The following is a 25140-nucleotide window of genomic DNA, read 5'->3' on the forward strand; positions in this document are numbered from 1 at the left end:
TTATTTGTAATATTTCAATTTAATGGACAATTTTTTAAAACTCAAGGGTAATATTTTAATTTTATGTGTAATATTTACATTTGTGCAATATTTTAAAAAATCGTACAATATTTAACTTTCATGCGTAATATTTTAATTGTATGTACAATATTTCTATTTAATGTGTAATATTTTATTTTTTGTAAAATTTCAATTTAATGTGCAATACGTAAAGAAGAAAAAATGAAAAAACACAAAATTAACCACTAATTAACCAAAATAACAATAAAGCTGCATTACAAAATTCATGTCAGATTTGTTATGTTATTAAAAAAAAAAAAAAAACAACAAGTGTAAACAGCTAAAAAAGAAGGAGTTTTTTTATTCAGTTTCTCTATACCTGTTTATACCGTTAAAGTGGCTCAACTTTTACATAAAATAAACACATGGCTGCTTTTTAAAAATGATTTCTAAAACGTCACACCACAGATTCTTGATAGATTCGACTGCATCAGAGCCAAAGAAGTGCATTTTCTAAATTATTTTATTGGACCGACTATTTTTTTGTTTGCTTTTTTTCAGCCAGACTGATAATAAATCAACCACTTTGCACATTTGAAAAAAAGATATTTTTTGGTATAATGATGCTTCCAGACACTTGTATGTAAACCAGTTCTTCATTTAAAATCAGTTCATGTCGGCTTGAATAATATTAATGATGTTCTTATTTTTTCCACTGTTGGTTCTACCTGTCTTGTCGGTCAGCAGATAGACCAGCCGGCCCAGTTCTTCAGGGATGGTGCTGGTTCTGACGACGGTTCCGGGGATGTTTTCATCCTTCATGATCATCCAACCATAAGCCGACTTCCCCATGTCCAGGTTCACACGCAAACTGTGCATCCGAAAAAACAGAAAATCCACTTACAATTAGCCAAAACAACAAGAAAAACACATCAAAAAATGGATCACAGATTTGACAAGTTGTACAAAAAACAAGTGTAATATTTCAATTTCATGTATAATATTTCCCTTTAATGTGCAATTTTAAAGAAGAAAAAAATAGAAAATCAACCGCCAATTAACCAAAATTTTAAAAATGATGACTGATTTTATTATATAGTGAAAAACATGTCCAATATTTAAATTTGTTTGGGCAATATTTCATTTTTTGTGCAATATTTTAATTTCATGTGTAATATTTCTCATTTCAAGTGTAATGTTTCCATTTTGTGCAATATTTTAATTTAATGATCAATATTTAAAAAAGAAAAACTGAAAAAAATTTTAAATCAACCACCAATTAACCAAAATGTAAAAAAACTGCATCAAAAAAATGTATTACAGATTCGTTATGTTGTGAAAAAAGTCTAATATTTAATTTTTTGGTGCAATATTTAAATTTTTGTACATTATTTAAATTTTTGTGCAATATTTCTATTTCAAGTGTAATATTTCCATTTAATGTGCAATATTTGAAGAAGATAAATGCAAAAAAACTGTAAATCAACCACCAATTAACCAAAATAACAATAAAACTGCCTCAAAAATGTATTACATATTCGTTGTGTTGTAAAAAAACAAGTGCAATTTTTCAATTGTTTGCACAATATTTCAAATGTTTGTGCAATATCTCAACTGAATGTGTAATATTTCAATTTAATGTGCTATATTTCTATTTTTGAGCAGTATTTCCATTTTTGAGCAATATTTAAATTTAATGTGCAATATTTCAAAATTTTGTGCAACATTTAAATGTTTGTGCAGTATTTCAATTTAATGTGCAGTATTTTACTATTTTTGTGCAATATTTAAATTTTATGGCCAATATTTCCAATTTCGAGTGTAATACTTCCATTTAATGTGCAATATTTAAAGAAGAAAAAAATTAAAATCAACCAAAATAACAGTAAAAAAGCATTAAAAAAAAATTACAGATTTGTATTGCAAAACAAACCAACTATAAATAGCTAAAAAAGAAGGAGACAGGATGCTAGACTTAGTTTTTTATTAAATTAACAAAATGAACACATTTCAGAGAACAAGGAGAACCACAAGGTACCTGATGGGGATGATGTAGGAGAACAGCACGACGAATCGGAACAGATTACGGAACCAAGGACCCACAAACCCCTGCAGCGCTACCATGACGACGGACAGAACCACCTGGGCCAGGAACAGGGCTTTGGTGAGGCGGTTCAGCTCCAGGTCCAGCAGACCGACCTGTAGGACGAGAGGTCAGTGGTGTCAAATGCTTGAAGAAAATTTCCATAGTTTATGCTACAAAAACTCAGAAAAATCCGAGATTGTTGAACAGAAAATAAAAAAAAAAAAATGCTGATTTGAGACTCTGTAAATGTACAGTAAATGGTAAAATAAAATCCAGGCTTTCATGCTTAAAGATTCCTGAAATTTTAATGTGGAAAATCATGCTAAAAATGGGGCATTTTTTTCTCTTTTTCTGTCTTAGAGAGTATCTGATATCTATAGCAAAAATTTGTTTAAAAAATTTGCTGATTTTTCTTATCTAATATCTACAGATAAAATTTCACAAATGTACATATTTCAAGCTCTAAAAAATTCAGGAAAATCAGAGATTGTTGAGCAAAAAAATATTGATTTGAGATGAAAGTCAACTAGTGATATTTTCTGAAAAACAAAACGTCGAATATTTTTTAATTTGGAATATTTAAAAATGGTAAAAAAGTCTGGCTTTTATGGCAATTAAATCGGGCAATTTTCTAAATATTTTTATCTTGGAGAGCTTCTAATATCTAAAGCTACAATTTCCCAAATGTCTTTAGAAATGTCCATATTTTAAGATATAAAAATTAAGGAAAATCAGAGATTGTTGAGCAGAAACTCTAAAAAATACAAAAAAAAAGCTGATTTGAGACGATGCAACTGTACAGTAAACAGCAAAAAATGTCTGGCTTTTTCGTTTAAAGGTTCCCAAAATTGCAATGTGCAAAATCATGCTAAAAATGGGGTATTTAAAAAAATAAAGATTTTTGTGAGTATGTCTTTACAAATGTCAACATTTTAAGCTATAAAATTCAGAAAAATCAGGTCGTTGAGCAGAAAATCCTCTAAAAAACAACAGATTTTAGACTCTTAAAGTAAAATCCAACAAAGGATATATATTATGTTTGTTCCACTTCAAGCTGTATTAAGCAGTGCTTAAAAAGCACTGAAGCAATTCATAAACTTCAAATATTAAGTCCAGACTGAGCGTAAACATCTTATTGCTTTTCTGACAACTTACACCAGAAAGACTCTTTGTAACTTTCCCATCTGCTCCCCAAAAAACCTCAACAATATGCTACACAGGCGCAAAAACAAAAGGGCGATGAAAGAGCCTTTATCATGCAAACTGTGCACAAATAAGTTTGGGGTAAACTACAACCTGCAAAACTTAATGTGGGCGCTCGAGTATTGTCCTCTAACTCACTGGAGGTCAAAAGGCCTCAAAAATAGAGAAAGTTCCCATATTGAGATGGTTCGCTGTAAGAAAAAAGACAAAAAAAAAAAGAGGGAAGGGGGTCAGAATTGTCTTTTATTTTTCGAGTGTATCTCCCAGCCAATGGAGCATGTGGGAAAAAGATGTCAAATAAAGAAGCGCCCTTCCCCTTTCCTGGCAGCGCTCACAGCGAAGGGCTTTCATCTGACGCACCACGCTTACAAAAACAGCAGAACATAACATCTCTCCTCCCGCAAATAAAAGGAGCTGCTCTGAAAAGGAGGGGGGCGGGGGGGCGGCCACGTATATAAAAAAGCTGCAGAATTCCTCCGGTGGACTAAACCCCCACTGAACCCCATTCCCCTGAGGACTGGGAGTAGCAGTGTGGCTGATTTATCTGTTAAAACTCCCCAGTAGCTCAAAATGCATGCAGGTTCCTCCTCCCCGCCTCGCTACGTGGTTCATGGTTGAGCTCTTGAGAAAAATAGCAGGTTTGGGGTGGATTAAAATGAAGAAAAATTAAGACAGAGAGCACAGAAAAGCAAAGGATCCCCTTCTTTCTCCCCCCCAGGAACAATGGCCGGTCTAAATTTTCCGAGGCTTCGCCGGGGATCAGATGAAGTCATTATTCATTCAGTCAAGGGGGCGAAAAAAAGGGACTCAATTACCTCCAACCTAAAGATGCTATCAATGAATAAAAAGTGCATATTTTACTCCATTCATCTCGGAGCCATTAAAAGTGAAAGGAATGATTCGATCTGCCTGTGTGGCTTGTATTTTAGCGTGTGTGTGTGAAATCTGACCAAGAATCGCAGCGCCGGGACATGAATATTCATCGAATTAAAACCAAAGAGTATCAGGGGCTCCAGTCAGTTAGTGTGTTTTTAATGGAGAGCAAAAAAAAAACTCGAGGAAATACGATTAAATTGATCTCTGAGACGACGGTAAACATACCTACAAATAAAAAACTACAGTTTACAAAATAAGTTCATCAAAATAAATAGTTTTTCAAATAAATAATAATAAAAAATGTAATAAAAATCCATTAAAGTGCTGCTTCAACTTTACTGTACTTCTACTGGACAGCAGATGTTGGATAAAAGATATAAAAGTAAGATATCTTTATAAATATGTGTATTTTCATTGCATAAATTCATAAAAATCATATCAGAGAAACATAAAATCAGGGTTGAAGATCATTTTAGTGCTGCCAGTGATGGAATTTAAATAGACATGTAAATTTCTGGCTTTTATGATTAAAGATTCCTGAAATTTCAATGTGCAAAAACATGCAGAAAACGGGGCAATTTTCCAAATATTTCTATCTTTGAGAGTATTTGATATCTGCAGCTAAAATTTCCCAGCTGTCCATATTTTAAGCTCTAAAAATTCAGGAAAATCTTAGATTGTTGAGCAAAAAATTCCCAATTTGAGACTCTTAAAGCAAACGTGATGCCAGAGAACAAAGAAACTTGAGGAAACACAATTAAACTGATCTCTGAGACGGCGGTAAACAAGTCTAGTATTTAAGAATACTTGGCTCGTAAGTGTACAGTCAACGGTATTCAGAACATTTTATCTTGGAGTATTTGATATCTAAAGCTAAAATTTCCCAAATGTCTTGAGAAAAGTCCATATTTTAAACTATGAAAATTCAAGAAAATCAGAGATTGCTGATGCTGCAGCAATCGGCTGCAAACTACTCATAAAAAAGTAAAATTTTCAAAAGAAGTGAATCAAAATAAAGCAGAAAGTGGAAGTGAACTAGTGATATTTTGTGAAAAAATAAAAAATGTAGAATACTTTTAAATCTAGAATACTTAGTTAAAAATGGTACAAATCTTTGGCTTCTATCGCAATTTTATGGGGCAATTTTCAGAATATTTTTATCTTGGAGAGTATCTAATATCTAAAGCTAAAATTCACCAAATGTCTTTAGAAATGTCCATATTTCATGCTATAAAAAAAACTCACGAAAATAAGAGATTGTTGAGCAGAAAATCTGCATAAAATTGCTGATTTGAGACTACTTAATTGTACAGTAAACGCTCAAAATTTCTGGCTTCGACAGTTAAAGAATCCTGAAATTTCAATGTGCAAAATACATGCAGAAAACAGATAAATGTCCTGATTATTTTTTATCTCGGAGAGTATTTGACATCTAAAGCTAAAATTTCCCGCATATTTTTAGAAATGTCCATATTTTAGGCTCAAAAAATTCAGGGAAATGAGAGACTGTAAAGCAGAAAATCTAAGAAAAAAATTTGCTGATTTGAGACTCTTAAAGTAAATGTGATGCCAGTGAACAAAGAAACTTTAAAAAAAAGTACAATTTCCAAAATAAGGGAATCAAAATAAAGCAGAACAGACACTGATTTAAAATGGAAGAGTTAACTAGTGATATTCTCTGAAAAATTAAATTTGGAATACTTTGTTAAAATGATAAAAATTTCTGGCTTTTCATGGCAATATTACGGGGCAATTTTTCAAATATTTTCATCTTGGAGAGCATCTGATATCGACAGCTAAAATTTAACAAATGTCTTTAGAAATATCCATATTTTAAGCTACAAAAAAAAATCAGGAAAATCTAAAAAAAATTGCCAATTTGAGACTCTTAAAGTAAACGTGACGCTGGAGAACAAAGAAACTCGAGGAAATACAACTGAATTGATCTCTGAGGTGTCGGTAAACAAGTCTGGAGAGTCGGCGTGAGAGCAGAGTATTGGAACTCGGATATAAACTTCAAACAATCTTTACTGAGCAGCAGCCTCTTGTCAGATGACATTGTTCCGTCCAACGACGCTGCGACGGAGAGTGAATCTGTGTCGGATTGATCCAGTGCGAGCATTGTCCTGGCTGGTGTCACAACAGATTATATGAGGCCAAAACGTTCCTGCGACTTTAGCCGCACCGTATCGACTTTCCCCCCCAACCTCCAGTCTCCATATTGGCACTTCTGACATCATCTCCTTGAAATATTGAATTCCTCTCAGCTGTCAGGCTTACACAAAACACCGGCCGCTGCGTTCGACCCGCCACATCAGCGTTCTTAATAAAAGACATCGGTGTCAAAACGCTGCAGCAGGAAAAAGCAGGAGAGCTCATAGGTGACAACTTTAAAGTCAAAATATCACCTCTGATTCCTGACTGCTCCGTCTAGCGCGGCTAAAATCTCATATTTAGCATCAAATTTTCATCAATCTCCTCAATCTGGGCGACTAAAGCGCTCGATGGGGATTCCGCAGGATTAACTTTCTGCTGAAAATGTCATTTAAATCCGCCGTTAGTTAATTTCCCTTTTGGTTAATTAGCAACTGGTGCTGACCTTTAGCATTGACAGGCTCCAACTTTATCTGGAGAGTCAAGGTTAGAGAAGCACCTTGTCACCGTGATTGATTAGTGATCAGAGGTGAGAGGGAAAGTGATGGCAGCAGGGGAGGCCGGGACGCGACATTTCCGTTTCATTGGCATCAAGTCGCCAAGATTTATGGGTTTGCCAGTGGTTTCTGGAGTTTATACAGGATATAAACAAAGATATCTTCACAACAATGTGGTTTTCATTGTGTAAGTTCATTAAAATCACAACACAGCAGCAAAAATACAGTTTTGGGAGCTTTTTAGTGCTGCCAGTGATGTGATTTTAGAAGAACTGAAATGATTAGTCAGCTGATAAATAACTGATTAGCAGCTGCTTTGGTAATCATGTAACTGTAATGGTGGAACAGTACACAAAATCCATGGTTCTGTACAGTCTTGGTACAGAAAAAAACATGTAAAACAAAACATTAAACTGCCTATTTTATCCTTTTTTAGTTAATTAAACACTGTTTTACTGCACAGATTGGCAGATGGCTGCATCTTTCTTGAAAAAATCTGTCAATGCTGCTGCAGCCTACTAATAAAAAAGGAAAATTTAGAAAGCAAATAACTTCAAAATTCACTCAAGTGCAGTCTTTTTGACATTAAATCTGTTTAAACTGTGCTGTGCTTGTATTGGACGGCAGATGTGGGAAACTTGTGATGCAGAATGTGCAGTGAAATGATCGTTTCTCGCCACTGTCCAATCACAACAAGACATTAGAAAAGAACATTCTGGACTTTTTCTGCAAGTTTATTCCAATTTGTATACCAAACATGCTTAATATATTATTAAATTAGGCAAGAAATCACTAGATGAGGAATCTAATTATAGAATATCTTAATAACATGCTCTCTTCCTGCAATAAGAATTGGTTTCAGCAAACTGGAAATAAGTCTGGCGACTTTTATCCTGCAGAGATACCAAGAAAAACCAAAAGTATTCATCTTGTTCTTGGTAAAGGACGTGTTCAGTACCTTTCTGTTCGTTACAGATGTGTGCTAAACTGAGAGGCCCATATCGAAATGATCAAAACTACAATATAATTGTCTTTAGTAAGCATAAATCTGAAATTTGTGGGTTAGGGTCAATCCTGCAGAACCCCCCCCCCCCCCCCCCCCCCCAAAAAAAAAAAAAAAAAACAAAAGTATTCACCTTGTTCTTGGCAAAGGATGTGTTCAGTACGCTTCTGGTCTCCTTGCCAGTGTAGATCACCACCCCTATCACAGTGCCTGCCAAAGATAGAGACAAGGAAAGTAATGCTGCTCATTTACTGAACCTCACCCCCTCCATCGCACACATGCAACACACACCAACACACACTCGTCTTGGTCAAGTAAGACGAACTGCACGGGAGGAAACACAATAAGGCCGAGCCGAGGCAGTTTTTTCTCGTTGCCACTCAAGCCGACAGACAGGAGTTTAATACGCTCAGACTCTCCGGGCCTATGGAAGCTCATAAAAGCTGATCAATACTCTGCCATCTTTATTTGCCAATTCATTAAGGTGGCCTTATTACAAAGGATTAATGAGTCATTAATATTAAATGAGCTTAATGGCGAGAGACAGAGAAAGAGGCGCTAATAAACCTAAATAAACCCCCAGCCCCCTCCTTGAAATCAGCAAAACGGTGAGAAAGTTTGAAAAAAGGAGGATTGAAAAAGTGAAGGGAGCGAGGTGATGAATTGCTCATGTTGACTTCAAACTCCAGAAATATTGAGCGGTGTGACAAATGGTGTGTGTGGCTCAGCATGCAGAGGGGCTTCAATCTGAATATGCCAGCAGCTAATTCTCTGGTCACAGCTGGACTGGGGCCCGAAACCCGGTCAATGAACGGAGACCCGGGCCGGTTCTGGACGGGATGAAGCGTCTGTCAAGGAAGGATAATGACATTCCCAAGCAGAGATGATGTAAGGGGCCTAAATCAGGCATTTTTTGGGGGGGTTTTCTGTGCGATTGTGTGTTTGTTCTTCTGGTCAAGGTCAGAGCAACACCGCAGATCGATGCCATGGCCGTCAGCGGCAGCGTCACAAACACTCTCAACTGACACCGCCGCTGCTGTGGGAAAACGCTTAGCTGGAGCCGGGGACGATTACCTCAACACTGGGATTTTACTGGAAAAAGTTCAAGCATAGCCTAACAGTCTGCAAGGTTTCATACCGGTGAATCTTGTGAGCGCAACATCCAGCTGTTTTGCAGTTTTATACAACTGGGATGCATCTGTAAAAACATCTCTCAAAAGGTGCATTAATTCTTTTTCAAAAAAGTAAAAAAAAAATAAACACGTCAAGGAAATGAAATTGCGTCTGACAGACTTCACAATAATACGACTTTGACTGTTGCAATCTGCAGTGTAAAATGAGGGTTAGTTAAAGACACTGAGATGTATGTGACACAAAAGCAGAGAGGATTGTGGGTCAGAATGGCCAAAAAGGCACGCTAGCTTACAAACTGCAAAATCTGGCCAGTAACAGGAGGCTTCTATTGGTTCTCAAGTAAAGTGGTGTACGGAAAATTGATGTACACTACCCGCCAAAAGTTTTACAACACCCCAATTTTTCCATTGTTTTTACTGGAAATTATGCTTTTTAATGTCTCATTGTACTCTGAAATGAAAGCATAAAACAAATAAACAAAATAAGTTAAAAAAAATCAATTTAGAAACCAAAATGTATTCTAAACTTTTGATTCAAGGTAGCCACCTTTGGCTGATATAACAGCTGAACAAAGAGAGATCTTTTGTAGTGCACTTTACAGTTTGGTTTGGGAGTATGTGTATTAGAACAGTTGTTGCTCAAAAAAAATCTCAAAGAGAAAAAAGAAACAAGCAAAACTTCGGCCATCTGTGGAACAAAAACTGATCTTCAAGAATTGTTTTCAGTCAGGAAAGTTCCAATTAGAAATGCAAATTTTAATCAATATTTCATGTCCTGCTGTCACTGTTTTAAATGCAGTCACATGACATAAGCCACATTAAGTGGCATTAAGTGTTGCAGAATACTTTCGTATGGTGGCCGTTACTAGCTAAACTCCCACAATGCTCACTGCATCAACTGCCCACAATCAAAGTGACAGTAATAGTTAATAGTATATTATAGTGATAGTATAAAACAGCAAGAGGCTTCACCTGCTGGAACAACCAGGTACTACAGCTAATCTACAACACATTTCCTGACACGCCTCTCCTTCATTTTGGGCTTTATCCGTTATTATATTTTTAATAATAAATTATGAATGACAACAGATAGTCATTACCATCTCTAGTTCGTAGCTTTTTCTGTCACCTGTTTCATGTGATGAAAGACGATGAAATATAATGCTTATCAGCCACAAGCGTTTAAAGTGGTAAATTTGTTGCAATTCTGGTTTTTAAAAAAAAAAATCAAAAACCACCTCAAACAGGCAAATTGTGGATGTTTTTTCAAATCTTTCTATTTCCATTAACGCTTTCTTATGAAAAAGTCCAAAATATGCATAAAATTGTGCATTTTCCGTGCATTTGAGCGACGTGTTTGATTACCGAAACATAGTTACGAGCAGAAATTGGTATTGGTGCAGTATTTTCATTTTGTTTCAATGGAAATACAAAATACAGTACACTTTTAAATTATCTGCATATTGAAATACAAATCAATGTGTATGTCCACAACAGCTACAGTTAGATGAGTATACTCCAGTGTATTCCATGATATTGTGTGAAGGGATATCAGATGAAACAAGGCCAGTACAACAGATTTCTTTTATGATCTATATAATAATCTTGCATTTTTCATGCCTCAATTGAAAATGCACATAGACAAGTGGACAGAAAGACAGCAGAAATAGATGTACGACATTTTTTCATGGCTCATTTCACGGCTAAAACAGACAGTCATCATAACTTACCGGATGCAACCACTGTACTGGCCCAAAGAGTGTTTTCAATGCTGAGACTCTCATGGATCTGTGGGTCTGTGTCTTCCTGAAGAGGAGGAAAAATAAGCAAAAAAAATCATCACTCTACAAGTTTTTTTTTTTAAACTCTGGATTAACTGTAAAACATTAAGTAAATCTGAACTGTTGTTAACGGAAAAATAATGTGTTTTATTTCAGCATCACAGTGTTTTTGTTTATACCGTTCTAGGACACTCAAAAAAAAAATCCTATAGACACAAAAACTACTTAAGAGCCCAAAGGAGAGACTCCCGCTCAAAAGAAACACCTCAATGAATTTATTTCTGCAATTAGCCAACTTCTAATTAGTGTTGGTCTGTGTGGCCCTGGAGTAGACGAGGAAAACAAAACTAGGACCAGAAAGACGTGAATTTCACACAGAAGACCTGTGACACTGTTAAACAAACTCACATAAATTATTGTCCAAAAATAAAGTTGAACTGATTTCAGCTTGTATTTTTTGACTAGCTTCCACTCCAAGGGCTTACAAATTAATAATTACAACAAGTTTCCAGTTATATAACAACTAGATTCATAGATTTATACCACAGTTATACCATAATTACATACATATTTTACTAGATTAAATTCTGAGGGCTTATAAATTCATTATAATAAGAAGTTTCTAGTTATCTGAAACTAGATTCATACATTTATACCAAATTTGCACCATAACTAGGTACAACTTTTTTGACTACAATACATTCTGAAGGATTTTAATTTAATTATCATAAGTTTCTAGTTCCACCATAACTCGAGTTGTCAATTCATACCATTTATACCACAGTAATACCATAACTAGATACATGTTTTGACTAGATTAAATTCTGAAGATTTTTAAATTAATAGTTATAAAAAGCTTATAGTTATATAATAACTAGATTCATACATTTATACCACATTTATAACATAACAAAATACACATTTTTGATTGGATTCAACTGACGGCTTATAAATTAATTATAACAACAAGTTTTGTAGTTATATAATAACTAGATTTAGACATTTATACCACAGTAATACCATAACTAGATACATATTTTTGACTAGCTTCCATTCTGATTGCTTTTAAATTAATTATTATAACAAGTTTCTAGTAGTACAACAACTAGATTCACACATTTGTACCATTTATACTACAGTTATACCATAACTAGATACATTATTCATGAGTAAAATTCATTCTGAGGGTTTCTAAATTAATTATTCTAACAAGTTTCTACTGATACAATAACTAGATTCATACATTTATACCACCAACATAACTAGATATGTATTTTTGACTAAATTCCGTTCTGAGGACTCATAAATGACTAATTATAGCAAGTTTCTAGTTATCCAACAACAAGGTTCATACATTTAGAGCAAATACATTTAGTGCGACAGTATATTTATGGGTGTTTCAAAAATAACATGGGAATTTTATGTTTTATTTGATGATTTACTGGTGGTTTTGATCCATTTTTAAGGCTCTAACATCACTCTAACACTGTCACTGCCATTTTATTCACTGCACTAAGCTCAAGTTGTTTACAGGACGATTTCAGCTGGAAAGAAACGCAGTAAATAGCGTCCAACTCAACCACTTGCTGTGCCATTAATTTCCACAACTACCCTCCACAGTTGTGCAGACTGCAGCGCTACAGTAGCCCTGTTAACAATACCTCCACTAGATTTAGCATGGTGATAGAGGCTCCTTTTAAAACAGTATACAGAGTGAAAGCAGATGAGATTTTTAGTGATAAACAAGCCCCCGGAGAGACTCTTGTTTCAGCCTCCCCCAGTCTCTCTCTTAAATAAAGTCAAATGCAGTGAAAACGGCTTGAGTCAGGAGCGAGGAGTCCAGTTTCGGCTCATATTGCCTGCCTGATATGATAATTATGACACCTAAGCAGCCACATCCTGTCAATCCACTCGAACGTAGGGGGAAGAGGTGCATGAAAAATAAATGGCAGGTTTGCAGAATGCCTGACCGCTCTGACATTGGCGTTCATAACTGCAGAGGGTCTCGATAAAAGACGGCAGAAACAAAGCCACCATATCCGTCTTAAGGGGGCGAAAAAAAAGAAAACCTCATAAATAGGTAAGTTCATTTGCCGCGGATCTGTGGGAACCCATTTTTTTCCCATCCTGCTCGGACTAAAAGCACACGCTCTGCAAAGGAAGGCCGCGGAGGATGAATGAGCGCAGGAAGTGCTCGCTCACTAAGCCTGGTGTGTGGCCAAGAGTGAAGACGGACCACAAAGCCCCCCTTTGTACTGGAGCTCTCCTCTCTGTGGGGGCTGCGCTAATCTGCTATTAATAAAAAAAAAAAAGAAGAAGAAGAAAAAAAATCTCTGAGCAACAAGCAGGACAGGACGGATAGAGCTGCGAGAAGCTGCCTGTGATGCAAGAGGGAGGCCCGCCGGAGATAACAACAGGCCCAGATGGACACACAACACCTCATTGTTGTCGCTTGTCAACACGCCGCACCGATACACATCTTCTATGTCAATTCGACTTCTATAGAAAAAAAAAATCTGCATGTGTTTGAGATTCATGTTGCGGGTTGTAAATATGTCAGCGAGCTACTGTACCCTGGTGAAGTTCCCCTCAAAGCTGTGGATGTCCAGCTGAGGCCTCTGGGCATAGACATAGGCGCTGATGGAGAAGAGGTCCTGAAATGAGAAGACATGAAGGCAGAGACGGGAAAATTAAATCAAAAATTTAAACTCTCTTTTAAGGTACCTCGGTGAGTGACTCTTTTGATGGTTCTACATGGCAATAAACTTTGCTGCTTTAAAGGATAAAGTAGACTTAAAACCAACTTTCCACATAACTGTCAAGCAAATTTGAAGCAAATCTTTGAAATGGCAGAAAAAAAGGAAGAAAAAGCGCATTAGTAATGTCCAAAGCCGGATTTAGGCAATTTTAGCTGATCAGTATCTGCAAGAAACTAAGTCTGACACTTTGTTTACATCTGTTGTCACACGTGTTTTAAATTTGCATAATTTACTGAACATGCACTGCAATATTGGCAAATAATTGACTAATTGAAAATATAAGCTCACTTTTCATTGGTCATGTGCTGATGTTGCAGGCAAAGACACAGATACAAGCTGCAAAACTGGTTATTACATATGCCAGTGGTTCTAAGAATGGTGTCCTAATTGATCGTTTGATGATTTAATATATGAGTGCTAGCCGGAGGTCATTAAGCACCACAGCAGTCTTTGTCATGCTGCCCCTTTACTAGCTAAACCCCCACAATGTTCTCTGCCTGCCAACACAACAGTAGAACAGGTACTGCAACTAATTTACAATACCTGAAGGGTATACTATTAAGAAAAATGGCATCAGATATTGGCAGGGACTAAATAAAAACTTGATTGGGACATAAGCTTGTTTCCAATAACGTCTATGGAGCAAAAAAAATAGTAGTGTCATCAGAAGGTGTTGCCATAGGCTACATGTTAGAGTAGAAGAAGATGGAAATAAAACCAGTTGTTTGCCAACTGCTAAAAAAAAAAACTCAAAGAAGAAGGAGAAACTAAGAAAACTTTGGTAATCTATGACAGAAAAATCTTCAGGAATTGATTTAAAGTTGTAATTATCTTTTCATGTGAGCTGGTATTGTCATGGTGTCTAGGGACAAAGGCATGAAAGAAAATTAAATGTCCTGCTATGTAAAAGGTGAAGGCAACAAACTCCAATGAAGCGTATTTACTCTTGTTAACTTCAAAACCACCTCGAGTGTAAAGTTTTTGTGAAATTGGGGAAGTTTTGTTGAACTTTGCTGTTTCCTTTAAGTTTTTCTTGAGTGATACTTCAAAATACACTTTAAAACATGTTGTGAAATCACTGCTAAAGTGTCGATTCATCCCGACTTTCCTATCTAGTCTGTGGCACTCCTTCATTCTGAGGATGTAAACACTTCTAGTTTGAGAATAAAAGAGTTGACCATTAGATATCTTTGTGATTCTTTCTCAAACTACTAAGGCTGTAGTCTGCATGTCAATTTGTTGGTTGATTGTTCTCATCTGTATAAATTCCCACTGGATCGACAATTACTTTTACCAGGAGAAAAGCTCTACATCAACAGCCTTCCCGGATTAATCCATTGTTTTTGGCAGCATGAGGAACAGACATTTTGTTCAAACAGATGGTCAAAAAGAAGAGTGTAAACTTTGCAGACCCCAGTTTTCAAATCACAGCTCAACCACCAACCGGCAGATTATCTAAAAACAGCAATGCGTGGGATCACCAGTTGACATCGTTCCATTTGACAGAAATCATATGAGTATGAACCAGTATGTGTGTATAATTTCAGCATAAAATAACCAGAATAATATACTTTAATATGCTGCAAATACTACTGCTGTAGGTTTAGTTATATTCAATTTAGGCTAATAATGGCAGCAGCTTGAGTGTTCTAACATTCAGTTAATCTAAAGAAAGTGTGAAGATTTTTCTTTTTTCCATGACCATCTGGATTGGTTAAAGAGTGTTTCAGTCAACCGGGCCTTCCTTTGGTTGACTACAGCCTGGCAAACTGGACTAAATAAAGCAGCATGACTGTTCAGCTGCAGATAAATATACATCTGATGTGCTAGTAAGTGTTTGGTCCATCACAACAGTGTACCACATTCAAAATGATGTAGCAGTGTGGCTCAGTTATGTTTTTTTAAACATTTTTTGGGACAATAATGGATCTCTATGGCACTGAAGGATAAGATAAAACACGCCACATAGGGAATACTGCTGAGTAAGATGATTCATTACTGTTTTTTGTCCCGTTAGTGAGATTTGTTGACAGACTTATGCTTTAAACAAACGCTGGGTACTAACAAAACAGAAGCTACATAAACTTAGGGTTTGGATTATTAACAAAAAAACAACCCCATGAAGTCTCAATAACAAACATTAAACTATCAGTCCTCAATCATGTGTTCCTGACTGCAGCCTGTGGCCTGTCGAGCACCAACACCAGCCTTTTCCCTCCATAGTGGAACAAAATAGATTGTAAATATTAAATTATTCAGGTAGGCATGCATGCATGCAGCCTGTGCAGCGGCCAGGCAGCCCTCATGCTCAGATAGTGTTCTCCTGGTGAGAACATGGGCAGAGCGGTTAGAGAGGAGCAGATTATTTTACTGAGCCCCAGTGGAGAGTAATGTTGCTCCAGCGTTTTACAGACAAAAGGCTCAGAGACTGAGTGGAATCTTAAAGGATTCAGAGATAGGACAGCAGCTACTGGACTTATACGACCCTGACAAAGCTGAAATGAGTTGGTTTCATTATAAACTTTATACAGGAAATGGTACAGTTTTGACCTTTTTAAACATATCTGTAGGGTAGACTCATGAATACTAGACAAAGAAATTAGTTTGATGCATAAAGCTTAAATTTTTTGTAAGTTCAAGTTGTTTTATGTACTAAAATCGTTTAATTACAGGATATATAAAACAACTCTGACCTGTTTCCTAACTGTTCACAATCAGCAGACTCTGACTAATTATCTGAGGTCATATGTGTGTGAAAAGTTTATTCATCTGATTCATTCTGACTCCTGACAAAATACCAAGGTTTAGGGAAATTCTAAAAAGCTCTGGCAAACTAACAGCCCTTTACATAATATAAAATTTAAGCATAATCAACCTGCAACTTGAACAAAAAATTAAACAAATGTTCAGCTCTCCATACGGCCAGTAAAAGCTAATATAGTTAGCAACATGTCTGTTCTAGGCCACTAATATCTGTGTTAAAATTCAGTCAGACTGAAAAAACAACCATTTAAAATGAAATAAATGGAAAAATCTGCTTCCTCTGGAGAACTCAAAATATTCTGAACCTGCAAAACTAAGCTCTTTTACAAAATAGGCTATTCCACTGTTTTCATAGGTATATTTGCTTCATATCTTACTTGTGTACTAGATGTTGTATTCTATATTGGCACATTTCTTGTTGTGCGGTTGAAAATGTCAGATTTATTCTGACAAAAGTTCTGAAGCTGGGACAAATTCTTAAAAATTTTGGCAAGCTAAAAGTCCTTCATGTAGTCTAGAATCAGCAGTTAGAAAAACCTGCTGAACCAAACACTTACCTCAGTAATAGCTAATATAATTAGCAAAAAGTCCGTTCTAAGCAGCTAGTATCTGTTTAGTTTTAGATGTAAAAATCAGAAAAAAAGATGTAAGAATCAGCTTGTTTTGGAGACCTCAAAATAGTAAGAACCTGCCAAACTAAGCTATCTTTAAAAGAACAAGTTATTCCACTGATTTCATTGATATAAATGTGCTTCATAGCTTACTTTTCTACTAGATGTTGTATTCTATATTGGCACATTTCTTATTGTACTTTTGACAATGTCTGATTTATACTGACTCTTGACAAAAATCCTGAGGTTGGTAGAACTTTTAAAATAGCTCTGGCAAGCTGAAAGTCCTTTATGTGTTCTAAACACAGCAGTAAGAAAAAAAAAAACCTGCTGGATCAAACGCTCAGTTCGGTAAAAGATAATATAGTTAGCAAAACGTCTGCTCTAGTCTGCTAATGTCTGTCTTTATTTTCAGTCAGACTAAAAAACTGGTGTTTAAAATGATTTCCATGTACATGAAAAGTTTATAAATCTGATTCATTTTGACTCCTGACGAAAACAGTAACGTTTAAAGAATTTCTCAAAAACTTTGGCAAGCGAACAGTTCTTTAAGTAGAATAAAACTGAGGCTAAACATGCTAAGAAGGTAAAAACAGGCCAAACCAAAGGCATCTCTTGCTCTCTTGAAACCTAATACAGATGCTACACTCCAATCATCGAATGACTTGCTGAAACTTTAATTCTCTGATCACATTAAGCGGCAACAACACACAAAAAAAAACCTCCCATCAAGTCAAGTTAAATCTTAAGTGTTGAGTATCGCCTCCCGCTAGAGGAAGCTGCTGTCAGGTTCAGATTGTTCCTGCTGTCTGTCATCGCTGACTAGGTTTCCATCACAGCACAGACGTTTGATGAGCAATGCTTTCAGCGATAACGCAACGCTCGTTCGCCGGTTGGGTTTGTGTGTTACCAGAGGTCGGCTAACGTTTCCGTACCCCGAGTGCAGGAAGCCGCTGTGTGCAGCCGACGGCCACTTTCAGCTTCCAGTCGGTTTCTCCGTCCAGCTGATCGGTTCTGATGAAACAGGCACCTGAAAGAAAGCAATAAATGCTGTCAAGAGACTTGTGTCTGTTATATGAGGTGTGTTACAACTTCTTCTACACTGTGCTGCCTTAAAAGTCCAGTCCAAATCACAACGCTGCAGCTTCTGTTGCCTTTATTCGACTGATTTATTCTCATTTTAAACAAGATAAACATTTCTAAGTCTAACTTGAGGTCAAAGTCTGCACAGAGGCCTCATTCTGCATGTTTTTCTTCATTTTTGCTGAAGAAACCAGTCCTTCTGTCATTGAAAGATCATCATCGTCTGTTAGATTGAAATAAATCTAATGATAATTATGTAGAATATTAGCATTGGCACAAATTTATAAGGCAAAAGCAAAGATTTACATCACCTAAACAAATTAGGAAACTGTAAAAATATAACTTAAAACGCAAAAAATATGCCACCTGTGGATATGTATGTGTAAAATGGAAACATTTTTTACTTTTCTACTCAAGTCCTTTTTTAGTTTCAGTATTTTGTTTGGGTACTTTTATCTAATAAATGCATCTAATAACTTTTATCTGCTTTCTTGCAGAGCGCTGCATTTCTTGTCTTTGTCTTGTCATTTCCTTCAGGAATAATGAAGTTTTATCTAATCCTAAACTGTTGCTGCAGTCTGTGAATATCTCCATGAATCTAGAGATGAAGTTTAACTTCTCCAAAATCAGCTGTTAGAAAAAATTAATTGGCCAAACCAAACGCTCAGCTCTTCACACTGTGAGAAAATGCTAAAAAAAAAGTTAGCAAATGTCCGTTTCACGCAGCTAATTTCTGCGTTTAGCCTCAGTCAAACTGAATTTATAAATTCAACTTTCTTTGACGTGCTGCAGGGAGCTCAGGGTAACTTCCCTTCGGTTAACTCAGTTTTGCTGAGTCAAATCAGGTAAAATTTACTCACACGGTACAATTAAAACAACCTGAGTTGACCAAAGCGCTGCACATGTTATCAGAAAAGCAGCAAAGAAAATGATGTGCAAAACATTAAGACTCACATAATCAATTTGTAAAACATAAAATGAAGTAGCAGAAAACATTTGAACAGGCAAAACAGGACAGCAATTTGTAAGTGTAATTTCTAAAACAATAACTAGAAAAGCACTCAAAGACCACAGTACTCCGTACAAACAAAATGACGTTGCACTGAGCACAGGTGTGTGTTCTGCATGTGTACATTATGTACGGATACAGAATCCCGTGACCTAAATATGAAGCAGGCAGCAGGAATTGATGGGACTCAGAAACACCCCCACAATTTAATCAGTTGTTCCTTAGATCATTTCTGACGGATAAGTCCTGATAAGTCCTCAGTGGTGGATTTGTAGTAGGATCACAATCATGTGATCATCAGCAGGCAGCTGATGTAGTGTTCACTTGTTGTCATGGTTACAGTGATGCTGTGCTGCTATCTGGCAATGATACAGAAATCTTTAACAAATCCATGGATCCAGACTATAAACTGCATCACTGCTAAAATCTAATCACTTGGTCCTTGTGTCATTTCTGACTTTCCCTGAAAATTTCATCCAAATCCGTTCAGTCCGTTTTTGAGTAATGTTGCTGACAGACAGACAGACAGACAGACAGGCGGACAGGCGGACAGACAGACAGACAGACAGACAAATGTACGCTGATCGTCACATAACTCCGCTGTTCCTTGGCAGACGAATAAAGAATATTAAGCAGCCAAAAGTGATTAAAAATATTTATGTTTTGAGGTCTTTCTTGGGAATATCAACAGAAACTGATTCACCGACAGCCCGGAGCAGTTAAAATCACGCATGCAAAGTGCAAATTGAGCAGAAAACTTGACTGGAAACACATCAGACTCCTAATTGAACCAACAAGCGAACAAACAAGTGTTGCAAGAAGTTAATCAAACAATGCTTGAAATGCACACATTGCCCTACACCGAGGAGCTAAAACACGTTTTCTATATATAGTAACTGTATTACTGTAATAAATCATCAAACCAACAGCGTCGGTGCGTTAATTTACTGCCTGTAGCTCGATGCGGAGCATGTGTGGCTGCTGCCGACACCGCAGGGCCTGATAAAAGTTGAGCAGCAGTGACCTGTATTGATCTGAGGTAATATTACATATGAAACTGATGGATGAGAGCAACTATCTGACAGAGGGGCTAAAGGGCAGCAGTAAAGCTTCCCCAGAGGGTTAAGTATGATGGAAAACGTTAACACAACGAGGATGATTCATGCTTTTCCTCCTGCTGCAGCGGCAACAACACGAAAGGCTAAATATACGAGCCGTGTGCAGACGAAGGCGTGTTTTATGTATGTGTGTGTGCTTTAGAGACAAAGACATCAACAACTGCCTGACAAGCATATTGACACGTCAGAGATTGATGGAAATGATGTCCTCCGAACATTTCCTCCTGGTGCCTCTCAGAACAGAGCCAGGATCTGACGCAGCTCATTGATTAATTGGAACGTGCATCATCAGTCACCGGAACAATGTGAGATAAATCATATGCATCACGGGCTGACTTGACCGGATGATGTCAAAGGACTGGAAGTGAGGGGAAAAGTCACATTTCTCACGCAAATGATCTTGACTTTTGGAGCCACGGGGCAAACAAAGTTCAGCTGTAAGGGACTCTAGTTGAATGTTTATGAAGGTATTTTCAATGCAATTTCCTTTACAGACACACTAACGTTTTTCCTACTCACCGTTTTTCTCAGACGTTCTCAGGAATATCATGTCTGCGGGGATCCTTTGATTCTACAAACACAAAGAGAAACAACAAGAATGTGTCACTGAGCTGCGTAACAAAAGCCCTCTGAATAATTAAACAAGGTCAATACCTCAACCACAGGGTGAGGGTGGAGCCGTTTTTTTAAATCGGTCTAATGGAAATTTAACTTAACTGTAGGTTTCATGTTGGCTGAGCTAAAACACAAGATCAGAAGTGAGATTAAGGTTTGTTGAGCCGAAAGTCAGAATTGAACCTGCTAAAACACCAGAGTGACTGATGCTGCACAGCTAACCTGCTCAGGAGGTTCTGTTCACAGTTTGGGAATTAAATCAGCTGTTACAAGCACCAATTCTGAGGTTTTATCTACAAATACGCAGAATTTTTACTGCTGAATATAATCACAGAACATTTAAGTATCAGTTTTTATTGTTTTTGTAGTTTTTTATCCTTTAATCACACATGCTATGAACAAAATACTAAAAATATATGGTAATAAATTTTAAACTACAAATACTGGATTTACAAGATGTATGCTGATATAATGCTTAAAAAGAAGTCAAATTAGATATGAGATAAGAGATGCAATAAGATGACACAATGAGATAAGTTATAAGATAAGAGATAACTTATTCTATCGTATCATTTCGTATCGTACCATATTGTATCATATCTCATCTTATCTTGTCTTATCTTACCTTATGATAAGGTACGATAAGATAAGCAATATAATAGCATACGATGAGATAGGAGGTAAGATAAGAGATACAATGAGATACAGTAAGATAAGAAAAATGATGAGATACTAAATGATACGATAAGAGATATTATGAGATCAGAGACAAGACAAGAGATACTATAAGATATGATACGATACGATAAAATAAGAGATAAGATACGATAAGAGATACCATAAGATACCATAAGAAAAGAGATAAGAGAAAAGCAAGCTAAGATATAAGCTAAGCTAAGATACAAGCTAAACTAAGATATAAGCTAAGCTAAGATATAAGCTATGCAAAGCTAAGAGATATGATACAATACAATATAAGATAAGATAAGATGAGATAAGATAAGCTAATCTAGCTAAGACAGGCTAAACTACGACACGATAAGATAAGCCTTTATTAATCCCACAGGGGGAAATTTGCATTGTTCCAGGACCAAAGATTGTGCAAACATTTAGGAAATGTAATACAAAAAATAACCAAAATAAACCAGGATATACAAGTACTAATTATATAAATAACACTATTGCACATGCCAATGGTATTGCACAGATTTTTTCATGAATGGAAATATTGACATAAGTATTAGTATAGCACAGATTTTACATAAGTAGAAAAACATTCATAAATCCCTTTAAAACTGAAGTGAGAGGAAAGCTTTACCTTCTCAACAATGATCAGGTCTCCAACTTGTATGTCTGAACTTTTCACTTGAATTTTCCCTGATGAAAAAAAGTGGTATTAGGAAAATAAGACAGTAAATCCTAAAATATCCTACAATTAAAATGAGACTCTTCATGAAATAAAATGCACTTATTGATTTGTGGAGGTTGAAAATGACACCGAGTCTTAAAACCACAACCCACTTTATGCCGCTGTTCCTCTCTTTCTCGCTCACCTTCCAACAGATTGATTACCTCCAGCGTGATAATGTAATACTCTTCTGTTTGCATCTCTGGTCTGAGGCTCAGACAGAAACAATCGCACAGAGGGTCACTCTCAATTATACCGTCCCAATATCCGCTACGACCCTTTTCTTCTTCTTCTACTGTACTCACAAGTGAACGTACTTGAGCGCAGAGACAGTGTGAAAGGATAAAACCCTGGCTATAGATACCACAAGGGGGGATTTTACCGCACATCCAACAAAGGGACACATCTTAGATCATACAGTCTGGAGGAAAAAAAATCAATGCAATACAAGCGAGAAGAATGCCTTCTGTTTCCAGCGTAGATGCAGTGGAGAGCTGCTTCTAAAGTGCTCGACTGTACGCTGCAATATCCGCTATCATAAAGCCAGTAAACAGCAACAGGAACGATGAGGGTGGATCGGTTTCTTTATCGCTAACCTCTCACTGTGAGTTTGCTGTAGAGCTGAGAGTTCATCTCTTTGTCTCGCTGATAACGTCGAACCTCGTCCACGGCCTCCCGAACCATCGTGACGGCCAACACGAACCCCTGAGAGACAAAAACAGCTTTATCAACATCATTAAAAAGCTAGACAGCATATTCTTAACATTAAACATTAGAGCGGGTAACCTCGAAGAACAGCTCAGTAACTGGCACGACACAAAATCAAATACAGTTGATTTAATTGCTGTTCCGTAAAAATCACCATAAATTGTAATAATCTACCAACTTTGGGTTTGGAATTAACAATTATTGTCATCATCCTTTAACTGTAAATACCTCAAAACCTGACTGCAGGTGTGAAAGTCAGGTTGTCTTTACAAAATTGTCAAAATTACACCGTTTATCAAAGTCAGAAACTGTGAAAAAAAATTTAAAAATAGAAACATTTGATGATCATGAACTCTCCAGTGGTCTTTCAACCTCTCATCTGTGATGTGAAGCTCAGTAGGGAAACTTAAAAACTTAATATTTCATTATGTTTACTTTATTCTTCAAGTTTCATTCAAAAAAATGACCACTGTTGTCCTGTTTCTGGCTGTTAAGGCCATACAGTAGTCAAAACTGCACATTTAAATATGTTTTTCTATTTGGAATAAGTAAAAATAACAACAATAAATCAAATACTGTAAAAAAAAAAAAAAAAAAAGAATATCTGAACCAATAATCAGCTAGGCCAATAATTAGGCCATAAATGTTAATTATGTATATTTGGAACATGATTTTATTATTTTTTTGTTGTTCTGTAAGGGGTTGTGATTCTTTTTTATTTTGTTACGCACACACAAATAATCAAATATTCATCATAATCCTGATTTTAGCTTCCAACATCTAAACCTAAATTGTAAATATCAGCTTCATCTGACTGTAGAACATCTCAACAGATCTTTTTTTGCAATAGATTGTGTTAAACAGAGAAAGAAAAATTCTGCACACCTGAGATCAGTTATGAATCCATTACTGACTCAGTTGCAACAAACCATCACATGGTAAAAAGACAATTTTGTACACCTGTGTACACTTGGATAAATGTTGTAAATGTAGATTTTCCAATTTGGAAAATTATTATTAATTTAATTGGAAAAAAGTTTAACCAAAGAGAATAAACTTTGTTTTTTTTTCTTTTTAATGCTATCTGTCATTCTAACTGTGTCCTACTGACAGAACATATGTCAAAGTTCTTTCTACTTCTTCATGGACGTTCTGTTTCCATAGAGGTGCAGGACTTCTAAATATATTGCAGTGGAAAATTTGGCTACAATGACAAAAGCAAAGGTCAAAAATTGGCAATCGATACTACAATTTACTGATGTTCCCTAAACACTTCACATTCTGGCTACAGTAGAAGTTTGCTATACAGCTGTGCACAGAGAAGCTTCTAGTCTCCACTGAGCTACTGCAGCTCAGACAGACGTGTGATCAAAGATCATGTTAAAAAGAGTGAAATAAGATGTTCCAAAGTCAGATGAAGCTGATATTCATAATTTAGGTTTAGCTGAGGGAGGCCAAAATTGGGATTGTGATGAATATTTGACTATTTGTGCAAATCGCAACCCCTAAAGAAAAACAAAAAATACTAAAATCACGTTACAAATACACATAATTAACGTTCATGGCATAATCTGGGAGGTTTAAGACAAGTTTTACCCAACTAGAGGAGGAACCAATTGCTGGCCTAGCTGATTATTGGCTCAGATATTCACAATGTTTTGAATTATCTGATTACATTTTTTTTTTTTTTAAATTATTTCATATAGAAAAAAAATAAACAAAAATGTGCAATTTTGACTACTGTAAGGCCTCAACAGCCAGGAACAGGACAAAATCTTGAAAAGATACTTTAAACACGTACAAACGTACTTTTAAAAAAAAGCTATTTCTGCTGAGATTTATGATGGAATGTGTGTTATATTAAATGCATTTTTACTGAAAATATGTATTTGTTGCATATATTAGTTATTGGTCTCCTTGATTAGTAATAATCTGTCTAAGCCCTGAAAAGTTTGACCTAATTATAGGGTAAAACCTTAAGGTGTATTTACCAGAGGAGCCCAGTACGTGTACAAATATCCAATTTTCAGCGATGGCACAAACTGGGAACAGGCCACCACCAGAAAATAGAGATTGAGGAAGAACTTGAACTGCTGGTAGAGAACCTGAGAGGAGACAGAAGACAGAAGATTCAGTCAAAGACAGCCGCTGACAAGACAAAAGGAGGATGCGGCACCAACAAATCAGTCAGGATGAGTTACTGTACACGTCCCACGAGGGAACAGGATACATGTTAATGCTGTTAACTTTACATTTACCTAATGGAAACTCTGACACTTTGAGAACGTCTGTTTCAAATGGCATTCAGAGGGCTGGGTTTCACGTAGCGGCGT

At 36.3% G+C, this 25140-nt stretch overlaps 1 protein-coding gene across 3 annotated transcripts in view; it reads right to left on the bottom strand.

Moving 5' to 3' along the window:
* Positions 1-25140, bottom strand: part of atp9b (ATPase phospholipid transporting 9B) — a 72247-nt gene that overhangs the window by 32234 nt on the left and 14873 nt on the right. For all 3 annotated transcript variants that reach the window (XM_035952829.2, XM_023280244.3, XM_035952828.2), the window contains exons 4-13: positions 24799-24912; positions 22696-22804; positions 22010-22068; positions 20596-20647; positions 17802-17896; positions 13307-13387; positions 10683-10758; positions 7953-8029; positions 2039-2199; positions 729-871 (exon numbers count right to left, since the gene is read on the bottom strand). In XM_035952829.2, coding sequence (XP_035808722.2) covers positions 729-871; positions 2039-2199; positions 7953-8029; positions 10683-10758; positions 13307-13387; positions 17802-17896; positions 20596-20647; positions 22010-22068; positions 22696-22804; positions 24799-24912 — 967 coding nt within the window. The remainder of the gene's footprint in view (positions 1-728; positions 872-2038; positions 2200-7952; positions 8030-10682; positions 10759-13306; positions 13388-17801; positions 17897-20595; positions 20648-22009; positions 22069-22695; positions 22805-24798; positions 24913-25140) is intronic.

This window comes from Amphiprion ocellaris, chromosome 15, assembly GCF_022539595.1.
Source record: "Amphiprion ocellaris isolate individual 3 ecotype Okinawa chromosome 15, ASM2253959v1, whole genome shotgun sequence".
NCBI classification, from domain to species: domain Eukaryota; kingdom Metazoa; phylum Chordata; class Actinopteri; family Pomacentridae; genus Amphiprion; species Amphiprion ocellaris.